This window comes from Erinaceus europaeus, chromosome 14 (assembly GCF_950295315.1).
Source record: "Erinaceus europaeus chromosome 14, mEriEur2.1, whole genome shotgun sequence".
Taxonomy (NCBI): domain Eukaryota; kingdom Metazoa; phylum Chordata; class Mammalia; order Eulipotyphla; family Erinaceidae; genus Erinaceus; species Erinaceus europaeus.
Window position 1 is genome coordinate 43513859 of NC_080175.1, and position 13439 is coordinate 43527297.

The 13439-nt window shown below is 52.5% G+C and overlaps 1 protein-coding gene across 4 annotated transcripts in view; it reads left to right on the top strand.

Annotated features, from left to right (window-relative positions):
* The window catches only part of MYT1 (myelin transcription factor 1), a 77088-nt gene that overhangs the window by 60532 nt on the left and 3117 nt on the right, over positions 1 to 13439 (top strand). For 2 of the 4 annotated variants that reach the window (XM_060171675.1, XM_060171676.1), the window contains 6 exons: positions 1652 to 1714; positions 3074 to 3157; positions 7564 to 7785; positions 8847 to 8938; positions 10788 to 10891; positions 13248 to 13391. In XM_060171675.1, the coding sequence (XP_060027658.1) occupies positions 1652 to 1714; positions 3074 to 3157; positions 7564 to 7785; positions 8847 to 8938; positions 10788 to 10891; positions 13248 to 13391 (709 nt within the window). The remainder of the gene's footprint in view (positions 1 to 1651; positions 1715 to 3073; positions 3158 to 7563; positions 7786 to 8846; positions 8939 to 10787; positions 10892 to 13247; positions 13392 to 13439) is intronic. The other 2 variants (XM_060171677.1, XM_060171678.1) reach the window with 2 other exon arrangements.

Genomic DNA, 13439 nt, shown 5'->3' on the forward strand with positions numbered 1-13439 from the left:
ATGCAGGGAAGAAAGGGGTCCCAGAGCCCTAAAGCAGTCCCCCAGATGCCTGCTTCTGCACCCACTGCAGCAAATCTTATCTTGGGTGTGACTCTTAGCAAAAGTCACCAAGCTGGGCTTCAGCAAGGAGTGTGGGCTATATGCTTCAGGGGGGGACCCTGAGCGCCCAGAACTGGGGCTGACAGGGACCCCCACATGCGGGTCTGGGCTGCCTCCCACTGTGTCAGCAGAGCAGAACCTCCAAGGCAGCTCACCTGTGCCTCTGTGCTGAACCTTGTGGGGAGCAGAGTGGACCTGAGCCCTGGCTGGCTGGAGGTGTACCAGACCAGGAGTCCACTTGCTGTCTGTCACAGGGGCCTGGGACTCTGCTGGCCGAGCCACATGGGGACACAGGGCTGGAATGGAGAAACTTCCATGCACAGTGTGACCCTGAGCAGGTGGTGTTCTGGGACTGTGGGCAGGAGTGTGGCTGTTCCCAGAAAGCCTATCACCAGCCTTCGTGGGGGTAGTGGGAGGCTGCTATTCAAGCACAGACACCACCACCCCCACCCTCTCCTCAGCAGAGATGGGTGACCACACAGGATGGGGCTGGGGCCAGCCCAGATTCCACTGGTCTGACTTACCCCCAAAACAGACAGGACGGTGCTCTGCTAGGTTTCTTGCTGACAGACCAGGGAGGCTTCTGAAGTGTGGCCCCCAAAACAGGGATGAGGAGAGTTGAGAATATTCTAGAAAGACTGGGTGGGATGCACAGAGCTGGGCTTCTGTGATTTGTGTTTCCACCTCTGTCTGCACTTGTTGAGTGAGAGCGCCCCCAGATGGTCAGTACTGGGATGGCATGTGTGTATCTATGTGTCTGCAAGGAACTTCTGTTTATCAGCCCTCTGTGAGAACCTACCCAAGTTTCAGGAAAGAGAAACATGTCTCAAATGTTCGATTGCTTTCCCAAGTGTTCATATTGAAAGCCCATATGTGGGAGTCAGGCGGTAGCGCAGCAGGTTAAGAGCACATGGTGCAAAGTGCAAGGACCGGGTTAAGGGTCCTGGTTTGAGCCCCCAGCTCCCCACCTGCAGGGGGGTCGCTTCATAGGCGATGAAGCAGGTCTACAGGTGTCTGTCTTTCTCTCCCTCTTTCTGTATCCCCTCCTCTCTCGATTTCTCTCTGTCATATCCAACAACAATAGCAGCAATGACAACAACAATAATAATGACAGCAAGGGTAACAACAAGGGCAACAAAATGGGAAAAATAGCCTCCAGGAGCAGTGGATTCATAGTGCAGGCACCAAGCCCCAGCAATAACCCTGGAGGCAAAAAAAAAAAAGAAAAGAAAAAAAGAAAGAAAGCAAGCCCATATGTGTTCTGGAACCTTCTAGACCCTCACAGAAGGCAGAGTCAGTAGCCTATCATACCCTCAGTGGACACATTCTGTCTCTTGACCTTCCTGGACACCTTTGGAAGACTGAGTGGCAGAGCTCTAAGCCCCTAGGTCTTGATGTCAGGCTTCCCACAGTGGAGCAGGCAGGCTGGAGTGCACCAGCTCAGAGCTGGGGTGGGAGAGACTGGGCCCATTTTGGGGTCAAGGTCAGATGCCATCCCTGTGGGACCAAGCATGTCCACAGGCCTTGGCCCCAGCTCCTCTGTCCTCTGCAGGTGCCCCACACCTGGCTGTGATGGCTCAGGTCACATCACGGGGAACTATGCATCACACCGGAGGTGAGTTTCCATGGCCTGGAGCCTTCCAATGCTGCAAAGCTCGGAAAGGGGCTGGGAGACAGTCTAGTGGTTCTGCAAAAGATTTTCATACCTGAGACTCCAAGATCCCAGGTTCAATCCCCAGGACCACCATAAGTCAGAGCTGAATAGTATTCTGGTCTCTCTCTCTCTCTCTCTAACATAAATAAATAAAATGTACTTAAAAAAAAAAGATAAAATGGGAAGCTAGAGTCCACTCTACCTCTTTCATTTGAACTGTTGATGGTTCCAGATATTACCCCTTGCAGCAAAGGCCTGGGGCTCCTGCTCACAAAAAAATAAAATAAAAATATTTGACTTATTTATGTATTGGATAGAGACATAAAGAAATGGAGAGGGAAGAGAGAGGGAGGGAGGGAGGGAGGGAGGGAGGGAGGGGGAGAGAGAGAGAGAGAGGACTGCAGCACTGCTTCACCGCTCAGGAAACTTCATCCCTGCATGTGGGGACTGGGGATTTGAACCTAGGTTCTTGCAAATTATAACATGTGCACTCAGCTGAGTACACCATGCCTGGCCCTATACATGTTTTGTTTTTTTCCTAGCCAGAGATTTCATTAAGGCTCAGTGCTCTACCAGAAGTAACAGCCATATTTTTTTAAAATAAAGAGTGAGTAATAATGATAGAAAAAGAGAGGAAGGGGGGCTGGGCAGCTGCATATTGGGTTAAGTGCACATAATACAAAGTGCAAAGATCCTGGTTCAGTCCCAGCTCTCCACCTGCAGGGGGTCACTTCATAAGTGGTGAAGCAGATCTGCAGGTGTCTAATCTTCCTCTCTCCCTCTCTATCTTCCCTCCCCCTCTCAATTTCTTTCTGTCCTATTAAAAAAAAAAAAGAAAAAAATGATAGCAGGAGCAGTGGATTCGTAGTGCCAGCACCAAGCCCCAGCGATAACGCTGGAGGCAAAAAAAAAAAAAGAAAGAAAAAAGAAAAAGAAAAAAAAGAGAGGAAGGGGGAGAAAGAGGGAGAGAGGGAAAGAGGGAGAAGGAGAGAGAAGGAGGAGAGAGAGAGAGTGTGTATGAGAGAGAGAGAGAGAGAGAGAGGGAGAGAGAGAGAGCGAGAGAGAGAGACTACTCCTGAAGCTTCTCCTCTGTGTGTGGGGAGCCAGGACTTGAACCCAGGTCCTCATACAAAGTAATTTATGTGCTGTACTGGATGTGCCACTACACAGTCTCTGTCACAGTTCTTATCTTAACCCACAGGTTCCTGGGGTTCTGTCTGGGTCTCTGGTGACAGGGTTCGAGGGGCGGGGCAAGGTAGAGGGGTGTGAGAAGCTGCCCCCCCTGGAAACATGGGGCATCTTTTCCTCTTTCCAAACCAGCTTGTCAGGCTGCCCTCGTGCCAAGAAAAGCGGAACCAAGGTGACTCCCACGAAGGACGACAAGGAAGACCCTGAGCTCATGAAGTGAGTCGGCACCCGGCCTCACTCTGCACAAGGAGCATTTTCCTCTGCCTGTTGACTTCAGCCATTTAAAATGATTTGTTTATTATTTTTAAATATGTTTTTGACAGAGACAGAGGGAATTTGAGAGGGGGAGACAGAGAAGGAGGGAGACAGAGAGACTTCTGCAGCCCTGTTTCACTGCTCATGAAACTTCCTCCCTGCAGGTGGGGGCCAGAGGCTTGAACTTGGGTCCTTGATCATGGTAATATGTGCTCTCTACCAGGTGTGCCACTGTCCTGGCCCTTTAGTAATTTTTTAAAATATTTATTTATTTATTCCCTTTTGTTGCCCTTGTTGTTTTATTGTTGTAGTTATTGATGTCGTCATTGTTGGATAGGACAGAGAGAAATGGAGAGACGAGGGGAAGACAGAGAGGGGGAGAGAAACATAGACACCTGCAGACCTGCTTCACCACTTGTGAAGCAACTCCCCTGCAGGTGGGGAGCCGGGGCTTGAACCGGGATCCTTACACCGCTCTTTGCACTTAACCCGCTGCACTACTGCCCGACTCCCCTTTAGTAATTTTTTTTATACTTTTAGACATATTGATTTGTTCCATGAATGTGAAGAAAGAGAGGTAGACCAGAGCAGCTCTCTGGCATATGCAGTGCCGGGATGGAACCCGAGGCCTCATACCTACCAGGTATACGCTTTGCCCATTAAACCACCTCCCAGGCAGCTACTTTTGAATTCTTTCTAGATTTATTTCTATCACTGTTTTTAGAGAGATATCACATCACACACAGGGATGCCTACAGAGGAAAAAGTTGTGTCACTGTATGCAGAAAGTATACAGGCATGGGGGCCTCTGGGCTTCTGTGGGGGACTTGAGACATTTGACGAGTCTGAGAGAAGCAAAGCCCCTGCTTCCTAGGCACAGGAAGCCCCCACCAACCCTTCCCCTCAGGTACTATAACTTGTGTGACTTTGGCATGGCAGGAAAAGGTTGGGTGAAGGGGAAAGGAGGAAAGGGTGGTTAAGATGCTGAGCCTTGAAATCCAGTATGTCTGCATTCTTCATCTCACAGGAAAGGGGGCATCAGCCCCTCAAAAGTGACAGTCTTAGCATGGAATTAGCTTATGGCATTAATTTAAAAAATGTTAATAATAAAAAGCAATGTTAATCAAAAATGCAAAAGACACCATCCTGGGTGTGTGAGCACCTGCTGCTGGATGCCCAGGTGCTGGCAAGTATGTCAGGGAGCAGACAGACGGGGCTCTGATGTCACTGGTGGATTGTGCTGCCTCTGCAAACTGTCAAACCAAGATCAGCATTTTCCCCAAGATCAGCGATCTGGGGAAATGGTTACCTTCCTTCTAGTTCCTTGCCAAACACTGCTTTCCTTCTCCTCCTCCTCCCTTTTGTGCCCCCTCCTCTTCCTCCTTTTGTTTTCCTTCTTAAACATGGTTCCTGCAGCCAAGAGGAGGTTGTGACTTTCAGGAGCTAGGCAGCACCATCAGAACACCAAAGTCTCTCATGGCAGCACAGCAGAGATGGGGATGAGGGGGGCAGCGTGGGGCAGGGCTCTCCTTAGCCTTGAACTTTAGCTGTGTGTATAACCAGCTGTTACCTCCTAGCCTGTGCAGACGGCGGCCAGAGCCATCACAGGTGCCTTTTAGGACCATCAGTGATGGCAGCATTGGACATGAAGTCACATCAGGGCTGGGGAGACAGCATAATGGCAATGCAAAAAGACTTCCATGCCTGAGGCACCAAATGTCCCAGGTTCACCCAGCACCACCATGAGTCACAACTAAGCAGAGCTCTGAAAAAAAAAAGTTTTACCAGCACTTGATGGCGAATCCCTTTGGTCACAACCAAACACCTGGTCATTGAAAAAAATAAGGTGGCTGTTCCCTTATGGGGGTGGCAGGAAGGCCTCCAGCTGGGCCCAGCAAGCTAGCAGTTAGCAAGCCAGATATGCTCTGACCAGGGGTATTGGTAACAAGTCATTCCTGTAGACCCCCCTCTTCCCAGGACCAGCCCCCCTGGGAGTGTAGAGTGGTGCCCCTCCTGCCTCTCCTGAGTGAGTTACACGCGGGTTCTGAAGATCTGAGCCTCTGGGCTAGTGAAATAGCTCACCCTGACAGCGCACTGCTTTGCCATGTGTGGCACCCTGGTTCGAGCTCAGTTCACACTGTATTGAAGGAAATTTTGTTGCTGTTGTCTCTGTCACTCTCTCTGCCTTCTTGGAGAGAGAGAGGGAGAGGGAGAGGGAGAGGGAGAGGGAGGGAGAGGGAGGGAGAGGGGGAGGGGGAGGGGGAGGGAGGGGGAGGGGAGGGGGAGGGGGAGGGGGAGGGGAGGGGGAGGGGGAGGGAGGGGGAGGGAGAGGGAGAGGGAGAGGGAGGGAGAGGGAGAGGGAGAGGGAGAGGGAGAGGGAGAGGGAGAGGGAGAGGGAGAGGGAGAGGGAGAGGGAGAGGGAGAGAATGAAAAAGTCTGGGCCCTGGGAGTAAAGGGAAAGAGCAGTGTGACTGTCAAGTCCCTTGTTGCCCAGCCCCAAGGATGAGTCAGAAATCAGTCTCCAGAAGCTCAGTGCTTTGCAAAAAGTGAAGAGGCTGTGGCTTAGGCTGTGCTGCCCCGCCTTCAGGTCTTGTAGCAGAGATCCTGACTTGTGTAAATTCAGGACCCCATGGCTTGGGGAGCATGGGAAATGGAGCTTCCCAAGCCTACCACAGGGGTCCCTGGACTCTGGCTGGTGGCCGAGTGCCCTCTTTGGCCCCTGTAGCCCCCAGTGGGAGGTAGGAGGGCAGGGCAGGCTCAGCACTGTGGGAGGGGCATCATGAGAAGGGATCTGGGGCAGGTGTCAGGAGTGTGGGGTCATGGTTCTGGGTGACATTCCTAGCAGTCAGTGGGAGCCCAAGGCACTCTCTGTAAACTGGGGCAGCATGTCACCTTTTGGGGTACCATGTGTCTGTAGGGTCTTCAGCACCCAGAAAGTGGGTGACCAATGGCAAGTCGAGTGAGTTGGGCTTTTTTTGATGGGGAGTAGATAGGATCAGCGGGAGTGGGAGATGGGAACTTATGGGCCATAAGGAATTGGTTCCTGGGAGATATGCTCCAGCCAGATGCTAGAAATCTGACATGGAGGGAGGTGCTCTTGGCTGTGAGGAGACACCTGGAAGCCCTTGCTCTCTGTGCTCATATGGTTTCTATAGCCAGCATGGAGGGGGATGGTTATTCTGAACCTTCCTCCAGTTATTACACCTGTATCTTGAGCATTGGTTCTTGCTACAAGATTCTCTTCCTCCGGGTAAGCATCATGAACAGTGGGAGATGCCAGCCCTGGGCAGCTGGGATGTTGAAGTGGAGTCCTTCCCACGTGAGCTCTGTGGCCTCATGTCCCACTTTGAGAATGCACACCTCAGGTTCTGCAAAGCCAGGGTGCCAGGACACCATGTTCTGACTGGCCTTAGTCTGGGGTTCTAAGATGAGGACCCTGCAGGCTTAGGGTGCACTTGTGACCTAATGTGACACTGGCCCTCGCCTGGCACAAATTTTTGGCAAGGGCTGCCTGGTGGAATCAGATGACTTTATCTGTTTATTTCTTTGGCAGAGCTGGAGCCTTGTATATATGCAATTTTCTGCCCCTTTTGCCATATATATGAGGGAGAGATCAAGGGAATGAAACAGAAAGGAAGAGACATGCCAGCAGCAGAACCTCCCTGCTCCTTGTGATGCCAGGGCTTGAACCTGGGTTACATGTGTGGCAAGGCATGCACTCCACCTGTGAACTCTCTCTGATCCAATACTTTTTTTTTTCCTACAGGGTTATCAGTGGGGCTCAGTACCAGCACTACAAATCTACCACTCCTGGTGGCCATTATTTTCCATCTTATAGGACAGGACAGAGAGAAATTGAGAGGGGAGGGGGAGATAGAAAAAGAGAGAGATCCTGCTTTACTGCTTGCTGCAGGTGTGGCACCAGGGGCTCAAACCTGGATCCTTGCACAGGTCATTGTGCTTAGTGCTATGTGGACTTAACCAAGTACGCCACCACCCATTTCCCCCGCCCCCCCCCCCCCCCATTTAAAAAAATTCAGAAAGTATGACCTACTTAGCAGGTCACAGACCTCTTTTCAGGTCAAACAGCAACTCAACTCCATGCTGCTGGGATGACCTGTGCACCCTGAGGCCCTTGAGAGCCAGCCCCAGCGGGCTGGGGTCATGGTGGCTGGGGGTGAGACATGGGTGGCAGATCCCCAGAGTGACTGAGTGAGCTGCTGCCATTAATTCCTGCTGTCCCCCCCCCCCCCGCCCCCTGTCAGTGACAGTGTGGCCTGGAGCCCCAGCAGCCTGGCTGTCTGGACCTCAGGTCTCTGCCCCTCCCTGCCCAACCTGTGCCCACCCATACCCCCATCTGCCCACAGGTGCCCAGTGCCAGGCTGCGTGGGGCTGGGCCACATCAGCGGCAAGTACGCCTCTCACCGCAGCGCATCAGGCTGTCCGCTGGCCGCACGCCGGCAGAAGGAGGGCTCCCTCAACGGAGCGCCTTTCTCCTGGAAGTCACTCAAGAACGAGGGGCCCACTTGCCCCACGCCAGGCTGCGATGGCTCCGGCCATGCCAACGGGAGCTTCCTCACACACCGAAGGTATCTGGCCTCCCCCATAGCCTCAGGCCACAGCTGCTACTTGGTAGGTGTGGACCGAAGGTTGTTCTGGAGAAGCAAGGCCCAGATTGGAAGCCATGGTATAGGGCCACAGAAAGGTTTAGTACCAGCAGACAGGGCTGGGCTCATTCCTTCTCCCCCTTCCTTTCTGCATGCCTGCCTTCTTTCCTTCCTTCCTTCCTTCCTTCCTTCCTCCCTCCCTCCCTCCCTTCCTCTCTTTTTCTTCTTTCTTATTCTTTCCTTTTTCCAACCGAGGTTGAACCTGGGGCTCAGTGCCTACACTGTGAATTCATCACTACCAGCAGCCTTTTCTTTCTCTTTCTCTCTCCTCTCCTCTCCTCTCCTCTCCTCTCCTCTCCTCCCCTCCCCTCCCCTCCCCTCCCCTCCCCTCCCCTCCCCTCTCCTCTCCTCTCCTCTATTTTATTTGATAGGAAAGAGAAATTGAGAAGGAAGGGGGATATAGGGAGAGACACAGAGAGACACCTACAGTCCCGTTTCACTGCTTGTGAAGCTTCCCTTGAAGGTGGGGACCAGGGTCTTGAACATGGGTCCTTGCACATGGTAACGTGTGCACTCTACAGGCTGAATTGCCATCTGGCCCTTTTCTTCTCTCTCTATCCAGTTCATGGAGAGCCCAGTCGGCTCTGGAGTTGGGAGCAGAGAGGCCTGCCCTCTTCCGGGCAGGGCAGGAGGGCACAGGCTGCAGAGGAGTAAATACATATCAGCTGGGAGAGGGCAATGTGGGAGGTGGACAGCAGGGAGGAGTGAGAAGGGCTATCCCACAAGGAGGCAGGTGCCTGTCCCAGACTACCTGCCACCTGGCCAGGTTTGAGGGCAGTGGCTGAGCTGGGCATGCCTGGTCTTACATGGCAAGGGGTGAGGACAGGGAGCCGGGGACCAGGGGTGGGGGGCCAGGAGCCAGAACACTTCAGGTGGGTGTTCTCCCAGGCTGCCCATCATTGGCGGCTTAGCTTTCATGTCCACGTGTGGACGAGCCCATCGTGTCTCCAGCCCGACCCACAGCGTGTGCCCTTTGCTTCCAGTTTGTCTGGCTGCCCCAGAGCCACCTTTGCTGGGAAGAAAGGGAAACTCTCAGGGGAGGAGGTTCTCAGCACCAAGTTCAAGACGAGTGATGGTAAGGGTGCCCTCTTGCAAGCCCTGTCCATGGCCTTTGTCCCCCAGGTGGTGGGTGATACAAAGGGGGACAGATCCCTGGAGCAGAGCCCCACCAGGAGGGATTCCTAGCAGTTGTCCTGGCTATGGCTCTGAGCCTCTGGCCAGCCTGTGCTGGGCCCCCACCATGCATGGCTGCTGCTCTGACCTGAAAGTGGGTGAGCATTGGCAGTGCCAGAATCCCTCTTCTGGTTTTGTGGAGCTAGGGAGATACCTCAGTGTGAGAGCACAGTCCTTGTAGCCTCAGGTCTCAGAGTCCTCTTAGGATCCCAGGTTCAGTCCTTGACACTACAGAGCTGAGGATGCTCCAGCCTACCCTCTCCCCCTTGTCTCTTTCTCTCTAGTGTAAAGAGTTAACCCACCAGTTAGGGAATATGCCTTGCCAGGCCATGACCCAGGTTCGAACCCCAGAACAGCATGGGGAATGCCACAGCACCAGAGAAGCTCTGGTGCTATGATCTCTCTCTCCTCCTCCTCCTCCTTCTTCTTCCTCTCTCTCTCTCTCTCTCTCTCTCTCTCTCTCTCTCTCTCTCTCTCTCCAGCAGGGTTATAGCTGGGGCTTGATGCTAGCATTACAAATCCACTGCTTCCGGTGGCCATTTTTCCCCTCCCCCCTAATTTGTATTGGATGGGACAGAGAAAAATTGAGAGGAGAGGGGAAATAGAGAGGGGGGAGAAAAAGATAGACACCTGCAGACCTGCTTCACTGCTTGTGAAGCAGACCCCCTGCATATGGGGGACTCAAACCCAAATTCTTGTGTGTTTAATCAGGTGTGCCACTACCTGCCCTTCCTCCCTTTCTTTTTTTCTTTCTTTCTTTCTTTCTTTCTTTCTTTCTTTCTTTCTTTCTTTCTTTCCATCTCTCTCTCTCTATTTTTCTTTTAGATAGAGACAGAGAAGGAGAGATTGAGTGTGAAAGAGACAATAGCACTGAAGCTTCCCTCAGTGCAGGGGGAGGGGGGGCTCAAAGCCTAGGCTGTGCACTGTCATATTGACTCAATATCTCTCATTTTAAACTTAATTTTAACTTAATTTATTTTTTGCCTCCAGGATTACCACTAGGGCTCAGTGCCTGCACTATGAATCCACTGCTCCTGTGGCCATTCCCCCACCCCTCTATTTTGTATAGGACAGAGAGAAATTGAGAGAGATGGGGGGATATGGGGGGAAACAGACACCTGCAGACCTGCTTCAATGCCTGTGGAGCAAATGACCCCCCCCACACACAAGTGGAGAGATGGGGGTTCAAGCCAGAATTCTTGAGCTAGTCTTTTTGCTTTTTACTATGTGCGCTTAACTTGGTGTGCCACTACCTGACCCCTCTCATTTTTAACTTTTAAAAATTATTTTTATTTATTGTATAGAGACATCCAGAAATCTAGAGGGAAGGGGCGATAGAGATGGATAGAGACAGAGACACCTGCAGCACTGTTTCACCACTCGTGAAGCTTTCCTCCTGTGGGTGGAGAGTGCAGGTCTGAACCTGGGACCTTACACATTTTAACATGTGCACTCAACCAGGTGTGCAACTGCCCAGCCCCAGAGCTCCCATTTTTATCTTAGCAGTTGCTGCCACCAGAGGTCTGCATGTGTACACTCTAGCCCAGGGCTGGGGGGGGGGCACTCTGGACACTCAGCCCAGAGTCAAGATGGACTCACCCAGCATGGTACATGAGAGTTGGGAGACCAGGCCAAATGGCCGCTGCTTGGAAAGGGGGGGCCCTGGTTCAACATAGAGCCTGACTCCCACAACCCCCCATGCTGGCCTGGGTAAAGGGGCAGTTCTATGACCCCCAATTCTTTCTGGGCAGTGCTAGACAATGATGAGGACATCAAGCAGCTGAACCAGGAGATCCATGACCTGAATGAGTCCAACTCAGAGATGGAGGCAGCCATGGTACAGCTGCAGTCTCAGGTGGGTGCCTCCCCCTAACCCTTCCCATCCCTTTCTCCCCAGCCCTGGTGTCCAGTCTACAGCCTCCTGGCTGGAGTGTTTAGGCAGGGTACAATGTGGTTCTGAGCCCTTGGCTTCCTCCAGGCAGCCAGCAGGCAGGCTTGGCTAGCTCCAGGCCCAGCACAGAGGCAGGAGATACTTTCAGTGTCAGCAGCCATGTGGGCCTGGTGGCTGGCAGTCCTGTTGGCACTCAGAGCCTGGCCAGACCTGGGTTCCAGCCCAGTACTGTCCCACATGCCAGACTTCTTTGCACCTTTGTGCCTTCCAGGGCAGAATAGAGGGACTGAAAGGATTCCACTCCATATGACTGTTGCAAGGTGCATAGAATGATTCTATGATGGAGTCAGTGAGCATCCTTGAGTCTGGATCAAAATCCTTTGATTTCCTGCCCCGCCCACCAATGAATGAACAACAACAAAAAGCAGCACAGGTTTTCTCTGGACAAAGATGCCACTCCCCATCATTGGTTGATGAGTGAAGAACAGGGCAGACCTGGGGGCATAGAGGAGTGACCTCATATCACCATGTCCCCCATGGCTAGGGGGCCAGAGGGGCAAGGTGACTGAAGACCTTGAAGGGCTCTAGGTGGAGAGGCCGAGGAGGGATGGCCTGCTCCCTTTCCGGAGACTTCCATGTGACATGTTGCTGTACTTTGTGTCTTGTAACACTGTCTCTCCCTCCTCCGGGGAACAGGCTTTGGTGCTGACCTCCTATTATTCAGAAGCCCTTCTAAAAATAGCAGCCGCCCTGGGGATCAAGAGGGATTTTCACTGGGCATCATGGCTGCTTGTTGGGCACAGGATGCAGGGGAGGGCTGGGCTGTCTGTGTGGCTCTCTCCTTCTCTACCTTCTGCTCTTCCCTGTCTGAGAGTCCAAGTGCTCTGGGGATGGTTCCATCACTTCTTTTTATTTGGCAAAAATGTTTCTTTTTATTATTTTATTCCCACCAGGGTTATCTCTGGCACTACAAATCTACCACTCCTGGTGGCCATTTTTTTCTTTCTGTTGTTATTTGTCAGGATTGATAGAAATTGAGAAGAATTTACAAGCTTCTCCTCCTCACCCCCACCCCAGGATGATCTGAATCAAAAGGATGCAGGCGGGAGGAGACAGGTCCCCACACCCCACTCAGACCTTTCAGAACCAAAGGTGTGTCACAGGGGAGGAAGTGCAGGGTACTGAGATCTGCCCTTTCCAGCAGGATTCTGTAAGTCAAGCCCTGGCTGAGTGTCTCTTCCCTGTGCTGGCTGTGAATCTCAGGGCCTGAGCTACCTGGAGCAGGCGGGACTGCTCCGGCTTTTGCCCTGTGTAAGTTTCTGAGATCCCAACCTGGGACCCTGAGAGTCCCTTTGGGAGAAACTTTTGGTTCAGACTAGAAATTCTCTCTTGTGCCCACCTGGGCCCAGAAAACTGTTCATATTAGGAGTCTCGGGTACTTTTCAGGGTGCCATGCACAAGTCACCAGCTGTTAACTAGTGGGGATGAAATATTGCTGTGAGCTGCAGTTGCCCATTGTGAGTTGTAGAGGGCGCTGCAGTTACTGCTCTGAACTGCAGCGGACAAGGCTGTGAGCTGCAGAGGGCGCTGCAGTTACCGCTGTGGGCTGCAGAGGGAGCCACTGAGAAGCATGGCAAAATGAGCAGAAAGACTGACAGTGGAGGTCGGGGGTTTGTTGGCTTCCGTGCCTCTCAATGTCCCTGTGGCACAGAACAGTGACCATCACACAACTCAGGTTGGGTCACATGTCCCTCCTCCACCCAGGGGCAGGGTCTGGGATGTGGGGCATGCACAGTGCACCTGTGGTGGGGGGGGTACACCACCTGCCAGGCGGTGGTGTACCCAGTTAAGCACACAGAGTACTAAATGCAAGGACTTGTGCAAGGATTTTGGTTCAGCCCTTGGCTCCCTACCTGCAGGGGGGACACTTCACAAGTGGTAAAGTATGTTTGCAGGTGTCTCTTTGGTGTCTCTCTGTCTCTCTCTCTGTCTACAACACTCTCTCAATTTCTGTCTCTATCTTAAAATAAATAAATAAATAAATAAATATTATGCACATATTACAATGCACAAAGACCAGGGTTTGAGCCCCTGGTCCCCACCTGCAGGGGGAAAGCTTCAGGAGTGGTGAAGCAGGGCTGCAGGTGTCTCACTATCTTTCTCCCTCTCTGTCTACCCTCCCCTCTGAATTTCTCGGTCTCTATCCAATAATAAATAAACAAGTGAATCACAGTGCACCTGTGTGCTTGGTGCCCGGGTGGGGGCATGAGGACACTGCACAGGGTCCCAGTGCCTGGGTGTGGCTGTCTGCCCTTTGCAGATCTCTTCCATGGAGAAGAGCCTGAAGAACATTGAGGAGGAGAATAAGATCATCGAGGAGCAGAATGAAGCCCTGTTTCTGGAACTGTCAGGACTGAGCCAGGCCCTCATCCAAAGTCTTGCCAACATCCGCCTTCCCCACATGGTAGGCAGGCCTGCTGCCCACTGCCAAGTGCCAGTGGATGGGGAGGGA